We start from the raw sequence: 24,247 nt of genomic DNA on the forward strand, positions 1-24,247 counted from the left end.
TAATACAAACCATGGGGGCCCCAGAGAGGATCCATAATACACACCATGGGGGCCCCAGAGAGGATCCATAATACACACCATGGGGGCCCACGGAAAGGATCCAAAATACACACCATGGGGGCCCCCGGAGAGGATCCATAATACACACCATGGGGGCCCCCGGAGAGGATCCATAATACATACCATGGGGGCCCAACAGAGGATCCATAATACACACCATGGGGGCCCCGGAAAGGATCCAAAATACACACCATGGGGGCCCCCGGAGAGGATCCATAATACAAACCATGGGGGCCCGGAGAGGATCCATAATACACACCATGGGGGCCCCGGAGAGGATCCATAATACAAACCATGGGGGCCCGGAGAGGATCCATAATACACACCATGGGGGCCCCGGAGAGGATCCATAATACAAACCATGGGGGCCCCGGAGAGGATCCATAATACACACCATGGGGGCCCCGGAGAGGATCCATAATACAAACCATGGGGGCCCCAGAGAGGATCCATAATACACACCATGGGGCCCCAGAGAGGATCCATAATACACACCATGGGGGCCCCGGAGAGGATCCATAATACAAACCATGGGGGCCCCGGAGAGGATCCATAATACAAACCATGGGGGCCCCGGAGAGGATCCATAATACACACCATGGGGGCCCCGGAAAGGATCCAAAATACACACCATGGGGGCCCCCGGAGAGGATCCATAATACACACCATGGGGGCCCCGGAGAGGATCCATAATACAAACCATGGGGGCCCCGGAGAGGATCCATAATACAAACCATGGGGGCCCCGGAGAGGATCCATAATACACACCATGGGGGCCCCGGAAAGGATCCAAAATACACACCATGGGGGCCCCCGGAGAGGATCCATAATACACACCATGGGGGCCCCGGAGAGGATCCATAATACAAACCATGGGGGCCCAGGAGAGGATCCATAGAACCACTATCGGGGTCCTGAAAGTATTCGGTTTCCATGATATCAGGGGCCCGGAGTATTTGGTTTCCATGGTATCGGGGTCCCGGAGTGATCGGTTTCCATGGTATCGGGGTCCTGTAACGGGTCGAATTCAATGGTATCGGGGTCCCGGAAAGGGTCGGTTTCCATGGTATCGGGGTCCCAGGAAGTATTCAGTTTCCATGGTATCGGGGTCCCGGAGTGGTCGGTTTCCATGGTATTGGGGTACCGAGAGTATTTGGTTTCCAAGACTCCCAGGAATGGTTGGTTTCCATGGTAACGGATCCTCTCACTGTACATTGGTGGATAAAGTCCTGTTCAGATCACAGTTAGGCCCCTCCCTCGGGAAGATTCTTCCAATCAGAGCTCGGGATATAACTCCCCTCTACTACAATAAAATTAAAAGAAACCTACCCCGCCCTGTACTGACGTCACCAGGAGGGAGGACCTACGATCTCTGCACCCACCCACTCTCATATCTATGATCTGATGTCGCTCCCGCCAAAATTACGAAACCCCTCCCAAACAACGCAGACATTGGCCGACACGTCTCCATAGAAACAAGAGAACGGAAGTAGATCTCTGACCCGGAAGCGGAAGTGACGGCAGAAAAGAGAGGAGCACGGTGCAGCAACGTGAGGAGGACAGAGAGAGCGGACCGCCAACATGTAAGAGGAGCGAGGAGGAGCTGTGTGTGATGGAGGAGGAGGGGGAGAAGAGCTTTGTGTGATGGAGGAGGGAGGACCTGTGTGTGATGGAGGAGGAGGAGGGAAGACCTGTGTGTGAAGGAGGAGGAGGGAGGAGCTGTGTGATGGAGGAGGAGGGGGGAGGAGCTGTGTGTGATGGAGGAGGAGGGGGAGGACCTGTGTGTGATGGAGGAGGAGGGGGAGGACCTGTGTGTGATGGAGGAGGAGGGGGAGGACCTGTGTGTGAAGGAGGAGGAGGGGGGAGGACCTGTGTGTGATGGAGGAGGAGGGGGAGGACCTGTGTGTGAAGGAGGAGGAGGGGGGAGGACCTGTGTGTGAAGGAGGAGGAGGGGGGAGGACCTGTGTGTGAAGGAGGAGGAGGGGGGAGGACCTGTGTGTGATGGAGGAGGAGGGGGGAGGACCTGTGTGTGATGGAGGAGGAGGGAGGAGCTGTGTTTGATGGAGGAGGAGGGAGGAGCTGTGTGTGATGGAGGAGGAGGGGGGAGGTCCTGTGTGTGATGGAGGAGGAGGAGGGAGGACCTGTGTGTGATGGAGGAGGGGCCTGTGTGTGATGGAGGAGGAGGAGGGAGGACCTGTGTGTGATGGAGGAGGAGGAGGGAGGAGCTGTGTGTGAAGGAGGAGGAGGGGGGAGGAGCTGTGTGTGAAGGAGGAGGAGGGGGGAGGACCTGTGTGTGTGAAGGAGGAGGAGGTGGGAGGACCTGTGTGTGTGAAGGAGGAGGAGGGGGGAGGACCTGTGTGTGTGATGGAGGAGGAGGAGGGAGGAGCTGTGTGTGATGGAGGAGGAGGGGGGAGGAGCTGTGTGTAATGGAGGAGGAGGAGGACCTGTGTGTGATGGAGGAGGAGGGAGGACCTGTGTGTGATGGAGGAGGAGGGAGGACCTGTGTGTGATGGAGGAGGAGGGAGGACCTGTGTGTGAAGGAGGAGGGGGGGGGAGGTCCTGTGTGTGATGGAGGAGGAGGGAGGACCTGTGTGTGTGATGGAGGAGGGGGGAGGACCTGTGTGTGAAGGAGGAGGAGGGAGGAGGACCTGTGTGTGAAGGAGGAGGAGGGAGGAGGACCTGTGTGTGATGGATGAGGAGGAGGGAGGACCTGTGTGTGATGGAGGAGGAGGGAGGACCTGTGTGTGATGGAGGAGGAGGGGGGAGGACCTGTGTATGTGATGGAGGAGGAGGGAGGTCCTGTGTGTGATGGAGGAGGGATCTGTGTGTGTGATGGAGGAGGAGGGAGGAGCTGTGTGTGTGATGAAGGAGGAGGAGGGAGGAGCTGTGTGTGTGATGGAAGAGGAGGAGGGAGGTCCTGTGTGTGATGGAGGAGGAGGAGGGAGGACCTGTGTGTGTGAAGGAGGAGGGAGGAGGACCTGTGTGTGAAGGAGGAGGAGGGGGGAGGACCTGTGTGTGTGTGTGAAGGAGGAGGAGGAGAGAGAACCTGTGTGTGATGGAGGAGGAGGGGGAGGACCTGTGTGTGAAGGAGGAGGAGGGAGGAGGACCTGTGTGTGTGATGGAGGAGGGAGGACCTGTGTGTGACGGAGGAGGAGGAGGGAGGAGCTGTGTGTGACGGAGGAGGAGGAGGAGGGAGGAGCTGTGTGTGTGATGGAGGAGGACCTGTGTGTGTGATGGAGGAGGAGGGGGGAGGACCTGTGTGTGAAGGAGGAGGAGGAGAGAGGACCTGTGTGTGAAGGAGAAGGAGGGGGGAGGACCTGTGTGTGAAGGAGGAGGAGGGGGGAGGACCTGTGTGTGGAGGAGGGGGGAGGACCTGTGTGTGAAGGAGGAGGAGGGGGGAGGACCTGTGTGTGGAGGAGGGGGGAGGACCTGTGTGTGGAGGAGGGGGGGAGGACCTGTGTGTGGAGGAGGGGGGAGGACCTGTGTGTGGAGGAGGGGGGAGGACCTGTGTGTGAAGGAGGGGGGAGGACCTGTGTGTGAAGGAGGAGGAGGGGGGAGGACCTGTGTGTGAAGGAGGAGGAGGGGGGAGGACCTGTGTGTGAAGGAGGAGGAGGAGAGAGGACCTGTGTGTGAAGGATGAGGAGGAGAGAGGACCTGTGTGTGAAGGAGGAGGAGGGGGGGAGGACCTGTGTGTGAAGGAGGAGGGGGGGAGGACCTGTGTGTGAAGGAGGAGGAGGGGGGAGGACCTGTGTTTGAAGGAGGGGGAGGACCTGTGTGTGAAGGAGGAGGAGGGGGGAGGTCCTGTGTGTGATGGAGGAGGAGGGGGGAGGAGCTGTGTGTGATGGAGGAGGAGGAGGACCTGTGTGTGATGGAGGAGGAGGGGGGAGGTCCTGTGTGTGATGGAGGAGGAGGGAGGACCTGTGTGTGTGATGGAGGAGGGGGGAGGACCTGTGTGTGAAGGAGGAGGAGGGAGGAGGACCTGTGTGTGAAGGAGGAGGAGGGAGGAGGACCTGTGTGTGATGGATGAGGAGGAGGGAGGACCTGTGTGTGATGGATGAGGAGGAGGGAGGACCTGTGTGTGATGGAGGAGGAGGAGGGAGGACCTGTGTGTGATGGAGGAGGAGGGAGGACCTGTGTGTGATGGAGGAGGAGGGGGGAGGACCTGTGTGTGATGGAGGAGGAGGGGGGAGAACCTGTGTGTGTGATGGAGGAGGAGGGAGGTCCTGTGTGTGATGGAGGAGGGATCTGTGTGTGTGATGGAGGAGGAGGGAGGAGCTGTGTGTGTGATGAAGGAGGAGGAGGGAGGAGCTGTGTGTGTGATGGAAGAGGAGGAGGGAGGTCCTGTGTGTGACGGAGGAGGAGGAGGGAGGAGCTGTGTGTGACGGAGGAGGAGGGAGGAGCTGTGTGTGTGATGGAGGAGGACCTGTGTGTGTGATGGAGGAGGAGGGGGGAGGACGTGTGTGTGATGGAGGAGGAGGGGGGAGGACCTGTGTGTGAAGGAGGAGGGAGGAGAGAGGACCTGTGTGTGAAGGAGGAGGAGGGGGGAGGACCTGTGTGTGAAGGAGGAGGAGGGGGGAGGACCTGTGTGTGGAGGAGGGGGGAGGACCTGTGTGTGAAGGAGGAGGAGGGGGGAGGACCTGTGTGTGAAGGAGGAGGAGGGGGGAGGACCTGTGTGTGGAGGAGGGGGGAGGACCTGTGTGTGAAGGAGGGGGGAGGACCTGTGTGTGAAGGAGGAGGAGGGGGGAGGACCTGTGTGTGAAGGAGGAGGAGGGGGGAGGACCTGTGTGTGAAGGATGAGGAGGAGAGAGGACCTGTGTGTGAAGGAGGAGGAGGGGGGAGGACCTGTGTGTGAAGGAGGAGGGGGGGAGGACCTGTGTGTGAAGGAGGAGGAGGGGGGAGGACCTGTGTTTGAAGGAGGGGGAGGACCTGTGTGTGAAGGAGGAGGAGGGGGGAGGACCTGTGTGTGAAGGAGGAGGAGGGGGGAGGTCCTGTGTGTGATGGGGGAGGAGGGAGGTCCTGTGTGTGAAGGAGGAGGAGGGGGGAGGACCTGTGTGTGAAGGAGGAGGAGGGGGGAGGACCTGTGTGTGAAGGAGGAGGAGGGGGGAGGATCTGTGTGTGGAGGAGGGGGGAGGACCTGTGTGTGAAGGAGGGGGGAGGACCTGTGTGTGAAGGAGGAGGAGGGGGGAGGACCTGTGTGTGAAGGAGGAGGAGGGGGGAGGACCTGTGTGTGAAGGATGAGGAGGAGAGAGGACCTGTGTGTGAAGGAGGAGGAGGGGGGAGGACCTGTGTGTGAAGGAGGAGGGGGGGAGGACCTGTGTGTGAAGGAGGAGGAGGAGGGGGGAGGACCTGTGTTTGAAGGAGGGGGAGGACCTGTGTGTGAAGGAGGAGGAGGGGGGAGGACCTGTGTGTGAAGGAGGAGGAGGGGGGAGGTCCTGTGTGTGATGGGGGAGGAGGGAGGTCCTGTGTGTGATGGAGGAGGGAGGTCCTGTGTGTGTGATGGAGGGGGAAGAGGGAGGACCCCCCCCATTAGATAATCTCACCTCCAGGTAGGACGTCTCCTGTAAGCTCGGTCTCCCCTTCCCTTTAGGAGTCTTCTGAACAAACCGAAGAGTGAGATGACCCCCGAGGAGCTGCAGAAACGCGAGGAGGAGGAGTTTAACACGGGGCCCCTCTCTGTACTCACCCAGTCTGTAAAGAACAACACGCAGGTCCTCATCAACTGTCGCAACAATAAGAAGCTGTTGGGAAGGGTGAAGGCCTTCGACAGGTGAGCTTGGTTCTGTGGGAGGGCTGTTAACCGTGGGTACAGAGTTCTGTGGGGGTGGGGATATTTGAGGCAGAGTTCTGCGCTCTGTAATAGTAGGGGACCTATGTGGCAGGGTTCTGTGGGGGTGGGGTAGGGGTATTTGTATGTCAGGGATCTGTGGGTGTTGCGCTCTGGATCTGGAAGGCAGGTTATGTGGGGGGACAGGGAGTTTTGAGGCAGGGTTCTGTGGGGGCACGGCGGTTGGGTCTGTGAGTCAGAGTTCTGTTAGGGCGGGGGATTTGTGACGTTGAGTTCTGCGGGGTATTGGCTCTGTGATTGGTGGAGTTCTGTGGGGGGGGGAGTTGTGAGGCAGGGTTCTGTGGGGGGGGGGGGGGGGTTTGTGAGGCAGGGTTCTGTGGGGGGGGGGGGGGGTCTGTGAGGGTGGTGGGGGGCAGGGTTCTGCTGGGATTGAGCTCTTTATGTGGAGGTGGGAGATTTGCGAATTCAGGTTCTGTGAGGCAGGGTTCTGTGGGGGGTGGGCTCTGAGTTAGGGTTCTGTCAGGCAAGATTTTTTTGGGGGGGGCAGAACATTTGTGACGTAGAGTTCTGAGGGGGGTTAGGCTTTGTCATAGTTGGGGTTCTGTGGAGGTGCGGAAGTTGTGAAGCAGGGTTCTGTCGGGGCGGGGGAGTTGTGACGTAGGGTTCTTTGAAGGTAGGGGGGGACTTGTGAGGCAGTGCTGTCTGGGGGCGGGGGTCTTGGGACTTAGAGTTCTGCGGGGGTCAGGCTTTCTGATAGTTGAGGTTCTGTGGGGGCAGGGGAAGTTGTGAGGCAGGGAAACTTGTGAGGCAGGGTTCTGTGGGGGGCGGCAGAGGAGTTGTGAGACAGGGTTGTGTGGGGGTGAGGGGTTTGTGACAGATTTCTGCGGGGGTGAGGTTCTGTAATGGCGGGGGAGTTGAGGCAGGGTTCTGTGGGAGGGTGGGCTCTGTGAGTTGGTGTTCTGTGGAGGCAGGGGAGTTGTGAGACAGGGTTCTGCGGGAGAATTTGTGACGTAGGGTTCTGTGAGGGCAGCGGGGGGACTTGTGAGGCAGTGTTGTTTCGGGGGTCGGGGGTCTTGTGACGTAGAGTTCTGCGGGGGTCAGGCTTTGTGATAGTTGAGGTTCTGTTGGGGAGGGGGATGTTGTGAGGCGAGGTTCTATGGGGGAAATTGTGAGGCAGGGGAGTTGTGAGGTAGGGTTCTGCGGGGGTGGGGTTCTGTGGTGGGAGTTGTGAGGCGGGGTTCTGGGGGGGGGGGGAGTTGTGAGGCAGGGTTCTGGGGGGGGGGGGGGAGTTGTTAGGCAGGGTTCTGCGGGGGTGGGGTTCTGTGGTGGCAGTGGGAGTTGTGAGGCAGGGTTCTGGGGGGGGGGAGTTTTGAGGCGGGGTTCTGGGGGGGGGGGGGAGTTGTGAGGCAGGGTTCTGTGGGGGCGGGGGAATTTATGACGTAGGGTTCTGTGAGGGCGGGGGGGGTGGGCTTGTGAGGCAGTGTTGTCTGGGGGCGGGGGTCTTGTGACGTGGAGTTCTGCGGGGGTCAGGCTTTCTGATAGTTGAGGTTCTGTGGAGGCAGGGGAAGTTGTGAGGCAGGGTTGTGAGGGGTTTGTGACAGATTTCTGCGGGGTGGGGTTCTGTAGTGGCGGGGGAGTTGAGGCAGGGTTCTGTGAGAGGGTGGGCTCTGTGAGTTGGTGTTCTGTGGAGGTGGGGAAGTTGGGAGGCAGGGTTCTGCGGGGGGATTTGGCGTAGGGTTCTGTGAGGGCGGGGGGGACTTGTGAGGCAGTGTTTTTTCGGGGGACAGGGGTCTTGTGACGTAGAGTTCTGCGGGGGTCAGGCTTTGTGATAGTTGAGGTTCTGTGGGGGAGGGGGTAGTTGTGAGGCAAGGTTCTGTGGGGGGAGTTGTGAGGTGGGGTTCTGCGGTGTCAGTGGGAGTTGTGAGGCAAGGTTCTGTGGGGGTGGGGAAGTTGGGAGGCAGGGTTCTGTGGGGGGCGGGGGAATTTGTGACGCAGGGTTCTGTGAGGGCGGGGGGGACTTGTGAGGCAGTGTTTTTTCTGGGGACAGGGGTCTTGTGACGTAGAGTTCTGCGGGGGTCAGGCTTTGTGATAGTTGAGGTTCTGTGGGGGAGGGGGTAGTTGTGAGGCAAGGTTCTGTGGGGGGAGTTGTGAGGTGGGGTTCTGCGGTGTCAGTGGGAGTTGTGAGGCAAGGTTCTGTGGGGGTGGGGAAGTTGGGAGGCAGGGTTCTGTGGGGGGCGGGGGAATTTGTGACGCAGGGTTCTGTGAGGGCGGGGGGGACTTGTGAGGCAGTGTTGTCTGGGGGTCTTGTGACCTAGAGTTCTGCAGGGGTCAGGCTTTCTGATAGTTGAGGTTCTGTAGGGGGAGTTGTGAGGCAGGGTTCTGTGGGGGCGGGGGGAGTTGTGAGGCAGGGTTCTGTGGGGGCGGGGGGAGTTGGGGGGGTGTTGTGAGGCAGGGTTTGGCAAGGGCGGGGTCAGGCTCTGTGGTTGGGTTCTGTGGGGGGCGGGGGGAGTTGTGAGGCAGGGTTCTGTGGGGGCGGGGGGAGTTGTGAGGCAGGGTTCTGTGGGGGCGGGGGGAGTTGGGGGGTGTTGTGAGGCAGGGTTTGGCAAGGGTGGGGTCAGGCTCTGTGGTTGGGTTCTGTGGGGGGCGGGGGGAGTTGTGAGGCAGGGTTCTGTGGGGGCGGGGGGAGTTGGGGGGTGTTGTGAGGCAGGGTTTGGCAAGGGCGGGGTCAGGCTCTGTGGGGGGCGGGGGGAGTTGTGAGGCAGGATTTCGGCAAGGGCGGGGTCAGGCTCTGTGATGGGGTTCTGTGGGGGCGGGGATCTGTGAAACAGCTCTGTAGGGGTTGTGCTCTGTGATAGTTGGGGTTCTGTGGGTCTGTGAGGCAAGGTACTGTGGGGGTCACGGTCTGATAGTTGGGGATCTGTGGAGTCACAGGTCTTTGAGGCGGGGTCTGTTAGAGCTGGGTGGTTTAGGGGCGGAGCATGGGAAATATTACATTCATTTATAGAATGGAATAAGAAGTCCTTGGTCATCCCTGAGCTGTGTGTCCCCTCCCCCCCCTAGACACTGTAACATGGTCCTGGAGAATGTGAAGGAGATGTGGACGGAGGTTCCGAAGAGCGGGAAGGGGAAGAAGAAATCCAAACCAGTCAACAAGGACCGATATATCTCCAAGATGTTCCTGCGGGGGGACAGCGTCATCGTCGTCCTCAGGAATCCATTGTTGGCTGGGAAGTGAGGACTCTTGCAGGACTCTCCTCTACACATAGATGGGATGGGGGAGGGAGGGTTCAGGGGTTCATGTGTTCTGGGTCCCCCAGGGCTTACACCTGGGGGGGGGCTAGGATGTTTTCTAATAAAGTGGAGTTGTCATATTCCTGTGGGCGGAGTCTCAGTGATTGGTCTATGCCCCGATAAGCTGACATGTTTTATGTCCCATAACTCAATTCTTGAGCCCCTGGTGCTGCAAGTTTCCCTTTGGTGTCACGTTAGAAAAGATGTTGCTCCTGGTGATCCTGCCAGTAACACATCCTGTGCTCGGGTGACGATGCTCACTGCACGGAGTCTGGAGGGGCCTTTGGAAATGGTTTGTCCCACTGTATTCCCTCCCCCCCCCCCACCTGTGGCAAATGATTTGCCCCACTGTAAGCCCCCCCCCCCATCTGTGGGAAATGGGTTGTCCCACTGTAAGCCCCCCTGTGTTGCGGAAATTATTGCGGCTTGGAGCATAGAAACTCGCTGCGCTGAAAAGCGCACTTGTGGATATTAATACGCGCCAAAGGCCATTAATCCCTCTGTGTGTGTGTCTGTGAGAGAGAGTGAGTGTGTGTGCATGTGTCTGTGAGAGAGAGAGTGTGTCTGTGTGAGAGAGAGAGAGTGAGTGTGTGTCTGTGAGAGAGAGAGTGTGTCTGTGAGAGAGAGAGTGTGTCTGTGAGAGAGAGAGTGTGTCTGTGAGAGAGAGAGTGTGTCTGTGAGAGTGAGTGTGTGTCTGTGAGAGTGAGTGTGTGTCTGTGAGAGTGAGTGTGTGTCTGTGAGAGTGAGTGTGTGTCTGTGAGAGTGAGTGTGTGTCTGTGAGAGTGAGTGTGTGTCTGTGAGAGTGAGTGTCTGTGAGAGAGAGAGTGTGTCTGTGTGAAAATGAATGAGAGTCTGTGAGTGAGAGAGACTGTCTGTGAGTCTGTCTGTGAGTGAGTGAGTGTGTGTCTGTGAGAGAGTGAGTGTGTGTCTGTGAAAGTGAATGAGAGTCTGTCTGTGAGTGAGTCTGTCTGTGAGTGAGTCTGTCTGTGAGTGAGTCTGTCTGTGAGTGAGTCTGTCTGTGAGTGAGTCTGTCTGTGAGTGAGTCTGTCTGTGAGTGAGTCTGTCTGTGAGTGAGACTGTCTGTGAGTGAGACTGTCTGTGAGTCTGTCAGTGAGTGAGTGAGACTGTCTGTGAGTCTGTCTGTGAGTGAGAGAGACTGTGAGTCTGTCTGTGAGTGAGTGAGACTGTCTGTGAGTCTGTCTGTGAGTGAGTGTGTGTGTGTAAGTCTGTCTGTGAGTGAGTGTGTGTGTAAGTCTCTCTGTGTCCCAGAGCAGGGCTTGGTTTATTTACAGCAAGTGAACAAAAGGAAAGGGAGTGGCTTCAAGACCCACCAATCACAGACAGGTATACATTCAAAAGTACAATAGAAAAGAAAAGTCAATGTTTATGTAGAAACACAGCCATGTGCAGAGACTAACTGCCAGGTGAACAAAGCAACATGGCTGCCATCACATGGACCTGGCCGCGTTCATTCACAAGCATGGGCTCTTCATATCCTGTTAGTGGATCCTATCTATAAATCATATTTGATAGCGACCATGCTATTGTTTCAGTGAATGGGACTTTATTATATCTGCATAAGACAATAGCAGCATTTTTTCAGCCATTATCGATCAAATATGACAGAAATATGCCATCCATTAATCCTGGTAAAACGATAAGAATTCCACATCACAAACATATCTCCGCAGTGAATAACCGGGGCCCCGGTTGGCGGATATATATTTTCTGCGATGGATTTCTCCTTGTGCTGTCATAAATCAGGCTACAAGTATTGTGCAATTCATCTAATGGAAGATTTCCACTAACAGGTCTTTCCTCAATGCCAATTGAAGCCATATTTGCTCTGCATAGTGATTACCGTTAAACTGACACTGGGAGACATCATGGCAATTTAACTAAAAATACATCCTAAAGAAACGTCCACATAAATATTAATAACCTCTCCACAACACCCTGTCTGTGGGAAATGGTTTGTCCCACTGTAACCCTCCCCCCCTTCTCTGTCGGTGGGAAATGGTTTAGCATTAGCAGATAGCAGAGGTGGGGGAGACTCCTCCTGCAGATAGCAGAGGTGGTGGTGGGGGGGAGACGACTCCTGCAGATAGCAGAGGTGGGGGAGACTCCTCCTGCAGATAGCAGAGGTGGTGGGGGGGGGGGGAGACCTCATGCAGATAGCAGAGGTGGGGGGGAGACCTCACGCAGATAGCAGAGGTGGGGGGGGGAGACTCCTCCTGCAGATAGCAGAGGTGGTGGGGGGGGAGACGCCTCCTGCAGATAGCAGAGGTGGTGGGGGGGGAGACGACTCCTGCAGATAGCAGAGGTGGGGGAGACTCCTCCTGCAGATAGCAGAGGTGGTGGGGGGGGGGGAGGGAGACCTCATGCAGATAGCAGAGGTGGGGGGGGAGACCTCATGCAGATAGCAGAGGTGGGGGGGGAGACCTCATGCAGATAGCAGAGGTGGGGGGGGAGACCTCATGCAGATAGCAGAGGTGGGGGGGAGACCTCACGCAGATAGCAGAGGTGGGGGGGGGGGGAGACCTCACGCAGATAGCAGAGGTGGGGGAGGGACCTCACGCAGATAGCAGAGGTGGGGGAGGGACCTCACGCAGATAGCAGAGGTGGGGGAGGGACCTCACGCAGATAGCAGAGGTGGGGGAGGGACCTCACGCAGATAGCAGAGGTGGGGGGGGACCTCACGCAGATAGCAGAGGTGGGGGGGGGCTCACGCAGATAGCAGAGGTGGGGGGGGGGCTCACGCAGATAGCAGAGGTGGGGGGGGGACCTCACGCAGATAGCAGAGGGGGGGAGACCTCACGCAGATAGCAGAGGTGGGGGGGGGAGACCTCACGCAGATAGCAGAGGTGGGGGGGGAGACCTCACGCAGATAGCAGAGGTGGGGGGGGAGACCTCACGCAGATAGCAGAGGTGGGGGGGGACCTCGCGCAGATAGCAGAGGTGAGGGGGGGACCTCACGCAGATAGCAGAGGTGGGGGGGGCCTCACGCAGATAGCAGAGGGGGGAGACCTCATGCAGATAGCAGAGGTGGGGGGGACCTCACGCAGATAGCAGAGGTGGGGGGGGACCTCACGCAGATAGCAGAGGTGGGGGGGGGACCTCACGCAGATAGCAGAGGGGGGGAGACCTCACGCAGATAGCAGAGGTGGGGGGGGGGCCTCACGCAGATAGCAGAGGTGGGGGGGGGAGCTCACGCAGATAGCAGAGGTGGGGGGGAGCTCACGCAGATAGCAGAGGGGGGGGGACCTCACGCAGATAGCAGAGGGGGGAGACCTCACGCAGATAGCAGAGGTGGGGGGGGGGACCTCACGCAGATAGCAGAGGGGGGGAGACCTCACGCAGATAGCAGAGGGGGGGAGACCTCACGCAGATAGCAGAGGTGGGGGGGGACCTCACGCAGATAGCAGAGGTGGGGGGGGACCTCACGCAGATTGCAGAGGGGGGGGAGACCTCACGCAGATAGCAGAGGTGGAGGGGGGACCTCACGCAGATAGCAGAGGTGGGGGGGGACCTCACGCAGATAGCAGAGGTGGGGGGGGGAGACCTCATGTAGATAGCAGAGGTGTGGGGGGGACCTCATCCAGATAGCAGAGGAAGGAGGCAGCAGACAGAAATGACACGTTCGTATTCTGGACTGAGACAAGTACACACTATAGAGGGGTATGCTTTGTTCATGATTTCATGTCTGAGGAGGTTGTAGATATGAGACTTCCTGGCAAGATCACTGGTAAGCTGGAAGAGAGGACATCTGTGTTACTCCCTCGTCATGGAGAGCCCCTCCCACCTCTGTGACATCACCGTTGGTGAGTAACGGTGTTCTGGCCCCTCCCACCACTTCCCTGGGACATTGATGGATGTTGGCAAGTAAAGGTGTTCTGGCCCCTCCCACCTCTGTGACATCACTGTTGGTGAGTAAAGGTGTTCTGGCCCCTCCCACCACTTCCCTGGGTCATGGATAGATGTTGGCAAGTAAAGGTGTTCTGGCCCCTCCCACCTCTGTGACATCACTGTTGGTGAGTGAAGGTGTTCTAGCCCCTCCCACCACTTCCCTGGGACATGGATGTTGGTAAGTAAAGGGTGTTCTGGTCCCTCCTACCTCTATGACATCACTGTTGGTGAGTGAAGTTGTTCTGGCCCCTCCCACCACTTCCCTGGGACATGGATGGATGTTGGTGAGTGAAGGTGTCAGTGGAAGGTTAAAGTAGTGAACAGATAACATGCCAAATCATAAAGTACATCATTCCTGAGAAAATCCTGACATCCGATCCTACAAATCCATATACCATAGTCATCCCGGAGATCACCAATCAGAGGAGGTCTCCTCCATGGAGAGAATTTGTCCGGTACATCAAAGATTACACATCACATCCTCATCGGCCCCACATTCTGGAAGACTGACCTCACAGGGGAAGGTAGGTGACTCTGGGTGGACATCTTATGACACGACTCCGTCAGAGCCCACCAAGAGTCACTTACCTTCTAATATGACATTATTGGTGGACTCTGACCTCTGAGGGAGTTGTATCATAGGAGAAGGTAAGTGGCTCTGGGTGGACTTTTACCTTCTACGACACAACTCTCAGAGGTCAGAGCCCACCTACACTCACCTTCCACCAAGAGTCACTTACCTTCTATGACATCACTCATTCAAAGGCCAGAGCCCACCAAAAGTCACTTACCTTCTAGGCTCCGACTCCCTTAAAGGTCAGTGGCTTTTGGTGGGCTCTGACCTTTGAGTGGGTCATGTCATAGGAGAAGGTAAGCGACCACTCCCTCAGAGGCCAGCGATGACCAAGAGTCACTTACCTTCTCCTACGACATCACTGGTGGGCTCTGACCTCTGAGGGAGTGGTCACCTACCTTCTATCTTCTGACTTTCCTAAAGGTCCAAAACATTTTGTGAGCTCTGAGTGGGTCATGTCATAGGAGAAGGCAAGTGACTATTGGTGGAAGGTAAGTGACTCTTAGTGAGCTCTGACCTCATGAGGGAGTCGTGTCATAGGAGAAGGTAAGTGACCACTCCCTACCCCTAACCACACAACTCCCTCAGATGTCAGAGCTCACCAGTGATGTCATAGGAGAAGGTGTGTGACTCCTAATAAGCTCTGACCTCTGAGGCAGTGGTCACTTACCTTCTCCTGTGACACAACTCTCTCAGAGGTCAGAGCTCAACAGAAATGTTCTAAGAGAAGGTAAGTGGCCACTCCCTCAGAGGTCAGAGCCCACCAGTGATGTAATAGAAGAAGGTAAATGACCACTTCCGCAGAGATCAGAGCTCACCAGTGATGTCATAGGAAACGGTAAATGACCAATCCCTCAGAGGTCTGAGCCCACCAGTGATGTCATAGGAAACGGTAAATGACCAATCCCTCAGAGGTCTGAGCCCACCAGTGATGTCATGGGAAACGGTAAATGACCAATCCCTCAGAGGTCAGAGCCCACCAGTGATGTCATAGAAGAAGGTAAGAGACCCTTTATAAGCTCTGACTTCTGAGGCAGTGGTCAACTTACCTTCTCTTATGACATGACTCCCTCAGAGGTCAGAGCTCAACAGTGATGTCATAGCACAAGGTCAGTGACCACTCCCTCCGAGGTCAGAGCCCATCGGTGATGTCACAGAAAAAAGGTAGGGGACCACTCCCTCAAGGGTTTGAGCCCACCAGTGATGTTATAGGATAAGGTAAGTGACCACTCCCCCAGAGGCCAGAGTTTACCAGTGATGTCATAGGACAAGGTAAGTGACTCTCAATAAGCTCTGACCTCTGAGGCAGTGGTCACTTCTATGACATGACTCCCTTAGAGGTCTGAGCCCACCAGTGATGTCCTAGGAGAAGGTAAGTGACTGCTCCCTCAGAGGTCTGAGCCCACCATTGATGTCACAGAGGAAGGTAAGTGACCACTCCCTCAGAGGTCTGAGCCCACCATTGATGTCACAGAGGAAGGTAAGTGACCGCTCCCTCAGAGGTCTGAGCCCACCAGTGATGTCCTAGGAGAAGGTAAGTGACTGCTCCCTCAGAGGTCTGAGCCCACCATTGATGTCACAGAGGAAGGTAAGTGACCGCTCCCTCAGAGGTCTGAGCTCACCAGTGATGTCACAAAGGAAGGTAAGTGACCACTCCCTCAGAGGTCTGAGCTCACCAGTGATGTCACAGAGGAAGGTAAGTGACCACTCCCTCAGAGGTCTGAGCTCACCAGTGATGTCACAGAGGAAGGTAAGTGACTGCTCCCTCAGAGGTCTGAGCTCACCAGTGATGTCACAGAGGAAGGTAAGTGACCACTCCCTCAGAGGTCTGAGCTCACCAGTGATGTCACAGAGGAAGGTAAGTGACCGCTCCCTCAGAGGTCTGAGCCCACCATTGATGTCACAGAGGAAGGTAAGTGACCACTCCCTCAGAGGTCTGAGCCCACCATTGATGTCACAGAGGAAGGTAAGTGACCGCTCCCTCAGAGGTCTGAGCCCACCAGTGATGTCACAGAGGAAGGTAAGTGACCACTCCCTCAGAGGTCTGAGCCCACCAGTGATGTCATAGGTGAAGGTAAGTATAGAACAGACCCCCCTCTTGTTTGCGGAATTTTAAAGCAACACAAGCCTAGAAGCAAATAAAAAAAAAACTATCTACAAACTTTATTGGTCGAAAGGTAAATAGACAAGAAAACCGCACACAGTGAATGTGGCTATTCATTCCTGTACAGTATGACATCATAGTATGACACAATGGAAATAATCAAACCTTCCCACATCGGTCATCACCACTGGACAGAAGAATGCGTAGACAGACAGACAGACATCCAACATGTTTCCCAATACAAAGTCTATTTTCTTCCTCAGGGGCGTGGAAGATGCAGGAAAATCATGAAGTGTAATCTCATAAAGAATACATATGTGGCCCCGTAGAACCTTCACTCAGTACTGGCCACGAAGGTACATCTATTACTGCCTTCTAATGCGTTGGCCTCTGCCTTCATGTGATATACTAAGCACAGATGAGTCATGGAGGATTTACTTCCTGGAATCCACCTGTCCTTAGCTCAGGCAGGAGGGTTTGCTTAGCTGAGCACCTCTTCTCCTGAGGACTCCTTGGATGGATGACGTCATTGTGGCTCAGGCCAAAAACAAGGAAGTCGCTAAAGAAATGTAAAAGCAGTAAATCTAATCCTTACCCGCCCGCCCAATTCCTAACTCTGTACTAATGGTGGCAGGTTGAGGATTACCCAGAGTTCCTGGCGGTTGGGAGAGTAAAGTCTCACTTCCTATACAGACTATAATGAGGACTCTGATCTTCATGGTGGTGATGAGAACAGGAAAGGACAATCTGGGTCCTCTTTTCTTACAATCTATGAACCTTCATTGCAGTTCTGGATCCCCGCCCATCATGGGCCACACCCACCTATGACATCACCAGACCCCAGGCCAGCTGTGGCCTTTGGAGGAAACCATGAAGGATTCTGCTTAATTCTACATCTCTGATGCTGATTTCCTGGTTCCTCCATCTTTATCACTTTCATGGCAGGCTGGTGGTGGAGAAGAAGGGGCTTCCTAGGTTCTGGCGTCTTTCTCTGGTCGTCCACATGACTTACTACAAGAATCCACCGGTCCCGGGAACCCCCCTCCCTCACACCCAGCCTAGTTCCCAGTAGAAGGACCTTGGTTGGGGGGCGGTAACACCTCCAGCATTTATCAGAAGGAAGTCCGGATTTCATGGCGGGCTACTAGTGGAGAAGGTGCATTCTAGGTTCTGGCTAGAGATGGGCTTGATGTTCGAGACGAACGTAAGTTCGACTTAAACATCGGATGTTCACCGAACACACGAACACCTAGGGCGATCGGCGGGAAGTTTTCCCGCCGATGAGCACTCCATAATGCACTGCGTGTTTGCAGTACGTTAAGTGCTTGTGATTGGCCAAAGCATGCACCTGACCTGTACAATGTCCTGTCAGAGCCATGATTGGCTAAAAGCCTTTAGCCAATCATGGCTCAGGGGCTAAGTCCACACCCCACACTATATAAGGCTGCTGCTTACACGGCAGCCGTGTATAGTGTATGATAATAGAGGTTAGGCAGGTAGTGGATAGTGAGTTGAGTTAGCTTAGTGCAGTCATTGTAGTGTAAAGGTTATACCCCACTTTTATAATGTAACGATATGTTGTAGTCCTGGGTCCCCTCTCAGTGCTCCTTAAGTTTTGTGTCCCTGTCACTTATAGTTCGGGAGCAGTGCCCTGCCAAGCGGACCGAGATTTCCCATAGATGCCAATGTTACAGACAGGAAGCAGTGTCATGCCAAGCTGTCCAAGATTTCCCATAGATGCCAATGAGCACTGAAAGCTGAAAATTGGTCTAGGCAGGAAGGGGGCGAAAGTGCCCTGTATTTAAGTGGTAAGGGAAAACTCTATGACCGAATTAAAAAAAAAAAAAAAAAAACGGCATGGGGCCCCCCCCCCAAATCTTTACCATGTCCTTTGGGTCTGGTACAGATTTTAAGGGAAACTCCATGCCAAAATTGAAAAAAAAAAGACGATGTGGGGTCCCCCTCCAAAATCCGTACCAGACCCTTATCCGAGCATGCAGTCTGGCAGGCCAGGATGAGGGAGCACCCCCCCCCCCTCCTGAACTATACCAGGCCGCTTGCCCTCAACATGGGGAGGGTGCTTTGGGGTGCGCCCCAAAGCACCTTGTTCCCATGATGATGGGGACAAGAGCCTCTTCCCGACAACCCTGAGCTGTGGCTGTGGGGGTCTGTGAGTGGGGGGATTATCTGAATCTGGAAGCCCTCTTTGATTAGGGGGCCCCAAGATCCCAGCCCCCCCTATGTGAATGGGTATCGGGTACATCGTACCCCTACCCAAGATTCCAGCCCCCCTCCATGTGAATTGGTATCGGGTACATCGTACCCCTACCCATTCACCAAAGAAAATGTAAGAAAGGAAAAACCACATAAGACAGGTTTTTGGCAAGTCCTTTATTAAAAAGAAAAAAGAAATTGTGTCCCTTGATGTAAATCCATCGTCAATCACAACGCCCACCGACCGAAATAGAAAAAATTTCAATAACGCTTCACCTCTGCTGAGGCGTCCCGCCGTGTGCTGTTCTTCAGCTTTGACAGCTGTTTTATAGGCAAGGGGTGGGATCACCCGGTGGCACTGCCCTCTTCTGACGTCACATGATGTCAGCCACCGCCCCCATCAGAAGGGGGCGGTGGCACAGGGTGGCCCGCCCCTTGCCTATAAAACAGCTGTCAAAGCTGAAACACGGCATACAGCAGGACGCCTCAGAAGAGGCGAAGCGTCTGAAGTTTTTTCGATTTTTCGGGTTGGCGGGCGTCGGGATTGACAGTGTTCTGTGGTTTTTTCTTTTTTTACACTTTTCTGGTGAATGGGTAGGGGTACGATGTACCCAATACCCATTCACACAAGGGAGGAGGCCGGGATCTGGGGGACCTCTTGTTAAAGGGGGCTTCCAGATTGGGATAAGCCCCCCCCCACCCGCAGACTCCCACAACCACAGCCCAGGGTTGTCGGGAGGAGGCCCTTGTCAACATGGGGACAAGGTGCTTTGGGGGGGCACTTGCTCACCCCCCCCCCCACTATCCTGGCCTGCCAGGCTGCATGCTTGGATAAGGGTCTGGTACGGATTTGGGGGGGGGGGGGGCCCCCACACCGTTTTTTTAAAATTGTGGCGTGGAGCTCCTCTTAAAATTTATACCAGACTCGAAGGGCCTGGTATGGACCTGGGGGTTGGACCCTACGCCGTTTTTTTTTTCATGTTTTTTTTTATCTGTATTGCCGGGAGCCAACAATACATTACAGCCGCGAGCAAGTTTAGATGACATTTTTTCCTTTAGAAATGTTAGTATTGCTGCAGCAGGATCTATACATCGTACAGATGCGCCACTGTACAGGCACATTAAGGGGGACCCCCCAGGCACGATATTTAAAGGAATTTTTCATTTTTATTGTTTCACTTTAAGCATTATTAAAATCACTGCTCCTGTAAAAACAATCGTTTTAAACATTTTTTTTTTTTTTTGCATTGATTCCTGTCCCCCAGGGCAGTACCCGGGTTCCCATACACTTTTTATGGCAATAACTTGCATATAAGCCTTTAAAATGAGGACTTTTGATTTTTCATGTTTGTGTCCCATAGACTTTAATAGAGTTCAAATGTTCGCTAGAACTTTTTCCCTGTGCGAGATGTTCTGGTGCGAACCAAACAGGGGGGGTGTTCGGCCCATGACTAGTTCTGGCGTTGTTTCCCGGATGTACAAAGAGGTAGTCGCGTGACTTACTACAAGAATTCCCCTTCCCCACACCGGGACAAGGCCTAGTTCCCTGGCAGAGGACCATCCCTGGTGTTCCCCCTCTGCTCCTGGGTCCCCTTTGCCTGGCTGGATCCGGTGACGCTCCCCACAGATCCAGTAGTGCAGTAACAGGACAGAGTAGCCTCCACGGCACGGCGGAAGGTCCTCATCCGGAAGACGTAGATGATGGGGTTGATGGCAGAGTTGGCATGGGAGAGGATGACGGCGGAGAGGACCAGATCTTCATTGACTTGGCACTTGGGACAGAAAAGTCGGATGACATTGAGGATGTGAATGGGAAACCAGCAAAGTACGAAGCAGAAGACAACCAGGAAGAGCGAGGAGGCCATGCGGAACTCCCTGACCACAATGCGTCTCTTTCTGTGCCTGCGACTGACGTCCACCTCCCACTCTGCAATCTGCCGGATCTGTCTGCGAATCTCCAGGAAGATGCGAGCGTAGAGCACCAGCATGGCGAGCAATGGAGGAACGACACAGCCAAAGAAGATCAGGTAGACCATGTACGACTCGGAGATCAGGCTGCTAAACAGACATTCGCTATCCGGGGGGAAAGGTTTCCGCCAACCCATGAAGGGCATCAGACCTGCCACTGCCGCTAGTATCCATGTACAGATTATCACCAGGATGGAGGCCCGTGGGGTGACCACAGCACGGTAATTGAAGGGACACAAGATGGAGATGTACCGCTCCACCGCCACTGCCAACAGTCCAAAGATGGAGGCCAAAGAGAAGGTCATGAGGTTGCAAAGCATCAGCAGGCAGGAGTAGAGGCTGCACCGTGCGACTCCCAGATCCAGGAGAATGGCACAAGGGATGGCCACGGCTCCCACCAGGATATCGGCTGTGGCTAAGGACAGGATAAAGTTGTTGGTGACGGTCCGCAGCCGGCGGTCATTCAAAACGGCCAAACAGATGAGAATGTTCCCCACCACAGAGACTGCGGCTGTCAGCACTTCTGTCACCAGGTACGGGACGTTGGTCACGGACACCAGGGGTGCGGAATCGCCCCCTGCCTGGGGGGTGGAGGAGTTCATGACTGGCAGAGATCCTCCAACATTCCCGATGGTAAAGAATTCCAAGAAGCTGGAAGAAAAACATAATAGAATTATATTTAATGGCGGAGTCCTTGGAGGACAGTATTCTATTACTGGTAGATTGGTGAGAGCAGAACCGTTCCCGAGGTCACCAAACCCCTTCAACCAGTCCAGGAGAGGAGTTCCCGGAGACTCTGCCATCCTCTGAAACTCCCAACCCCAATCTGTCCAAAGTTCAGGAGAGGAGTTCCCGGAGACTCTGCCATCCTATGAAACTCCCAACCCCAATCTGTCCAAAGTTCAGGAGAGGAGTTCCTGGAGCCTTTCCTCAGGACCCTCAACAGGGAGTAAAGGGCTCTGATACTGGACACAGTAACATCTACTAAAGACATTTACTGACAAACCCATCTGACTGGGTTCCCCTCAGACACAACCGTCACTCAATATCTTCTCCCCATCTCTACCATCTACATGATGGCATACTATGTGCTGAACTCTTCCAGGAAAGTCATCCCGCTCTCTAGCTTCCTTATTACCTCTTCCCATGGTCACCTCCAGGGAGCCTCTTCCCTCCTCTGGAACTCCCGATCATAATATATCCAGAGCCTCTCCCATCCCCTGGAACTCCCTACCCCAATCTGGCCAGAGCCTCTCCCCTTTCTGGAACTCTCGATCCCAATCTGTCCAGAGCCTCTCCCATCTTCTGGAACTCCCTACCCCAATCTGTCCAGAGCCTCTCCCATCCTCTGGAACTCCCTACCCCAATCTGTCCAAAGCCTCTCCTATCTCCAGGAACTCCATACCCCAATTTGTTCAGAGCCCCTCCAATCCTTTGAAACTCCCTACTCCAACCTGTCTAAAGCCTCCCCCATCCTCTGGAACGCCCTACCCCAATCTGTTCAGAGCCTCTCCCATTCTCTGGTACTTCCTACTCCAATCTGTCCAGATTCTCTTCCATCATCAGGAATTCTCTATCCCAATTTGTCCGAAGCCACTGCAATCCCGTTGGAACTTTGTACCCCAATCTGTCCAAAGCCTCTCCTATCTCCAGGAACTCACCCCCAATCTGTGCAGAGCCCCTTCCATCCTTTGAAACTCCCTACTCCAACCTGTCTAAAGCCTCTCTCATCCTCTGGAACTCCCTACCCCAATCTGGCCAGAGCCTCTCCATCCTCTAGAACTCTGTACCCCAATCTGGCCAGAGCCTCTCCCATCCTCTAGAACTCTCTACCCCAATCTGGCCAGAGCCTCTCCCATCCTCTGGAACTCCCTACCCCAATGTGGCCAGAGCCTCTCCCATCCTCTAGAACTCTCTACCCCAATTTGTCCGAAGCCGCTGCCATCCCCATTGGAATTCCATACCTCAATCTGTCCAAAGCCTCTCCTATCTCCAGGAACTCCATACCCCAATCTGTTCAGAGCCCCTCCCATCCTTTGAAACTCCCTACTCCAACCTGTCTAAAGCCTCCCCCATTCTCTGTAACGCCCTACCCCAATCTGTCCAGAGCCTCTTCCATCCTCTGGAACTCCCTACCACTATCTGACCAGAGCCTCTCCCATCCTCTAGAACTCTCTACCCCAATCTGTCCAAAGCCTCTCCCATCCTCAGGTAATTCCTACTCCAATCTGTCCAGATTCTCTCCCATCAGGAACTCTCTATCCCAATTTGTCCGAAGCCACTGCCATCCCCATTGGAACTCCATACCTCAATCTGTCCAAAACCTCTCCTATCTCCAGGAACTCCATACCCCAATCTGTTCAGAGCCCCTCCCATCCTTTGAAACTCCCTACTCCAACCTGTCTAAAGCTTCTCTCATCCTCTGGAACTCTCTACCCCAAACTGGCCAGAGCCTCTCCATCCTCTAGAACTCTCTACCCCAATCTGTCCAAAGCCTCTTGTGATGGAACCATCCAGCACCCTGCTTAAGTGCTTCCGTCGGTATACCGCTTCCTCCAGTCTGAACATAGGAACCAGATATTATAGCTTGAACATATAAGACTAGCCAACAATAGCTTGTATGGAAACTGGAACTGTTTATTGAAAACTCACACAGAAATTATAGTACACCGGGTCAGGGGAGGCTGATTACATTATTGTGTGCAAAGGAAATTGTATATAGGAATATAATTACTATAACTAAGGAACAACCAACAGACTATATGCTGATCCACCTCTAACATGAGCTAAATATCACTCAAACCAGCCTAGGTGGAGGGGACAAAATACAAATTATTATAAGCATAAAACATCCCACAATGGTTCCATAACAAGGTAAAGTGGTCACAATATTAATCACCTGTCCCAGAGAAGCTCAGGCATACGGAAACAATAAAGATCTTAACCCAATTAACACTGCGACTGCACCCTAGGAGGCACACAATGGGGCCGCACCCTAGGAGGCACACAATGGGGCCGCACCCTAGGAGGCATACAATGGGGCCGCACCCTAGGAGGCACACAATGGGGCTGAACCCTAGGAGGCACACAATGGGACTGCATCCTAGGAGGCATACAATGGGACTGCACCCTAGGAGGCGCACAATGGGACTGCACCCTAGGAGGCACACAATGGGACTGCATCCTAGGAGGCATACAATGGGGCTGCACCCTAGGAGGCACACAATGGGGATGCACCCTGAGAGGCACACAATGGGGCTGCACCCTAGGAGGCACACAATGGGGCTGCACCCTAGGAGGCACACAATGGGGCTGAACCCTAGGAGGCACACAATGGGACTCCACCCTAGGAGGCACACAATGGGACTGCACCCTAGGAGGCACACAATGGGACTGCACCCTAGGAGGCACACAATGGGACTGCACCTTAGGAGGCATACAATGGGGCTGAACCCTAGGAGGCACACAATGGGACTCCACCCTAGGAGGCACACAATGGGACTGCACCCTAGGAGGCACACAATGGGACTGCACCTTAGGAGGCATACAATGGGGCTGAACCCTAGGAGGCACACAATGGGACTCCACCCTAGGAGGCACACAATGGGACTCCACCCTAGGAGGCACACAATGGGACTGCACCCTAGGAGGCACACAATGGGACTGCACCCTAGGAGGCACACAATGGGACTGCACCCTAGGAGGCATACAATGGGACTGCACCCTAGGGGGCACACAATGGGACTGCACCCTAGGATGCACACAATGGGACTGCGACCTAGGAGGCACACAATGGGACTGCACCCTAGGAGGCACACAATGGGACTGCACCCTAGGAGGCACACAATGGGACTGCGACCTAGGAGGCACACAATGGGACTGCACCCTAGGAGGCACACAATGGGACTGCACCCTAGGAGGCACACAATGGGACTGCGACCTAGGAGGCACACAATGGGACTGCACCCTAGGAGGCACAGAATGGGACTGCACCCTAGGACATGGGCATCCGCAGGTAGGGGCAAGGGGGGGAAAATGCCCCCCCTTGGAATCTCAACTTCCCCTTTTAAGTGGTTGTTAAGCCACTTCATACCATCCTGTCTGTTCTGTTTAATAATCATGTGTGTCTGTGTGTCTGTGTTTTAAAAAATAAGCTGTTCTTTACCAGTTTTCAGAGGGCCGAGCGCCGCTCACGTGATCCGTCGGCTCTCTCCTCTCTCCAGCTGACAGCTGCCTGCAGCGGGCGGGGCCAAGGATTCCTCACTGATGTCAGTTGGGATGGGAGGAAGAGGGGAAGAGGAGAGGAGGAGAGAGGTGGCGGGTCACGTGAGTGGGCGAGTGGCAT

General features: G+C 55.0%; 2 protein-coding genes across 2 annotated transcripts; one reads left to right on the forward strand and one right to left on the reverse strand.

Annotated features, from left to right (window-relative positions):
- Positions 1–1,521: 1,521 nt before the first annotated feature.
- Positions 1,522–9,220, forward strand: SNRPD2 (small nuclear ribonucleoprotein D2 polypeptide). The gene is made up of 3 exons (XM_082264628.1): positions 1,522–1,643; positions 5,648–5,827; positions 8,906–9,220. Coding segments are annotated over exons 1-3 (357 nt in total). The 5' UTR covers positions 1,522–1,641; the 3' UTR covers positions 9,081–9,220.
- Positions 9,221–19,472: 10,252 nt separating this feature from the next.
- Positions 19,473–20,504, reverse strand: LOC309559873 (adenosine receptor A1-like; the record flags this gene model as incomplete). The annotated part of the gene is made up of 1 exon (XM_082263300.1): positions 19,473–20,504. The coding sequence occupies one exon, from the start codon at positions 20,502–20,504 to the stop codon at positions 19,473–19,475; it is 1,032 nt and encodes a 343-aa protein (XP_082119426.1).
- Positions 20,505–24,247: the final 3,743 nt, after the last annotated feature.

This window comes from Pelophylax lessonae (genome assembly GCF_965119305.1).
Source record: "Pelophylax lessonae genome assembly, chromosome: 7".
NCBI lineage: Eukaryota > Metazoa > Chordata > Amphibia > Anura > Ranidae > Pelophylax > Pelophylax lessonae.

What these genes read in the sequence shown, in the direction of transcription:
- SNRPD2 (XM_082264628.1), top strand. An exon ending in AGGGTGAAGGCCTTCGACAG is followed by an intron (nt 5,828 to 8,905) that starts GTGAGCTTGGTT and finishes TCCCCCCCCTAG; the next exon opens with ACACTGTAACATGGTCCTGG.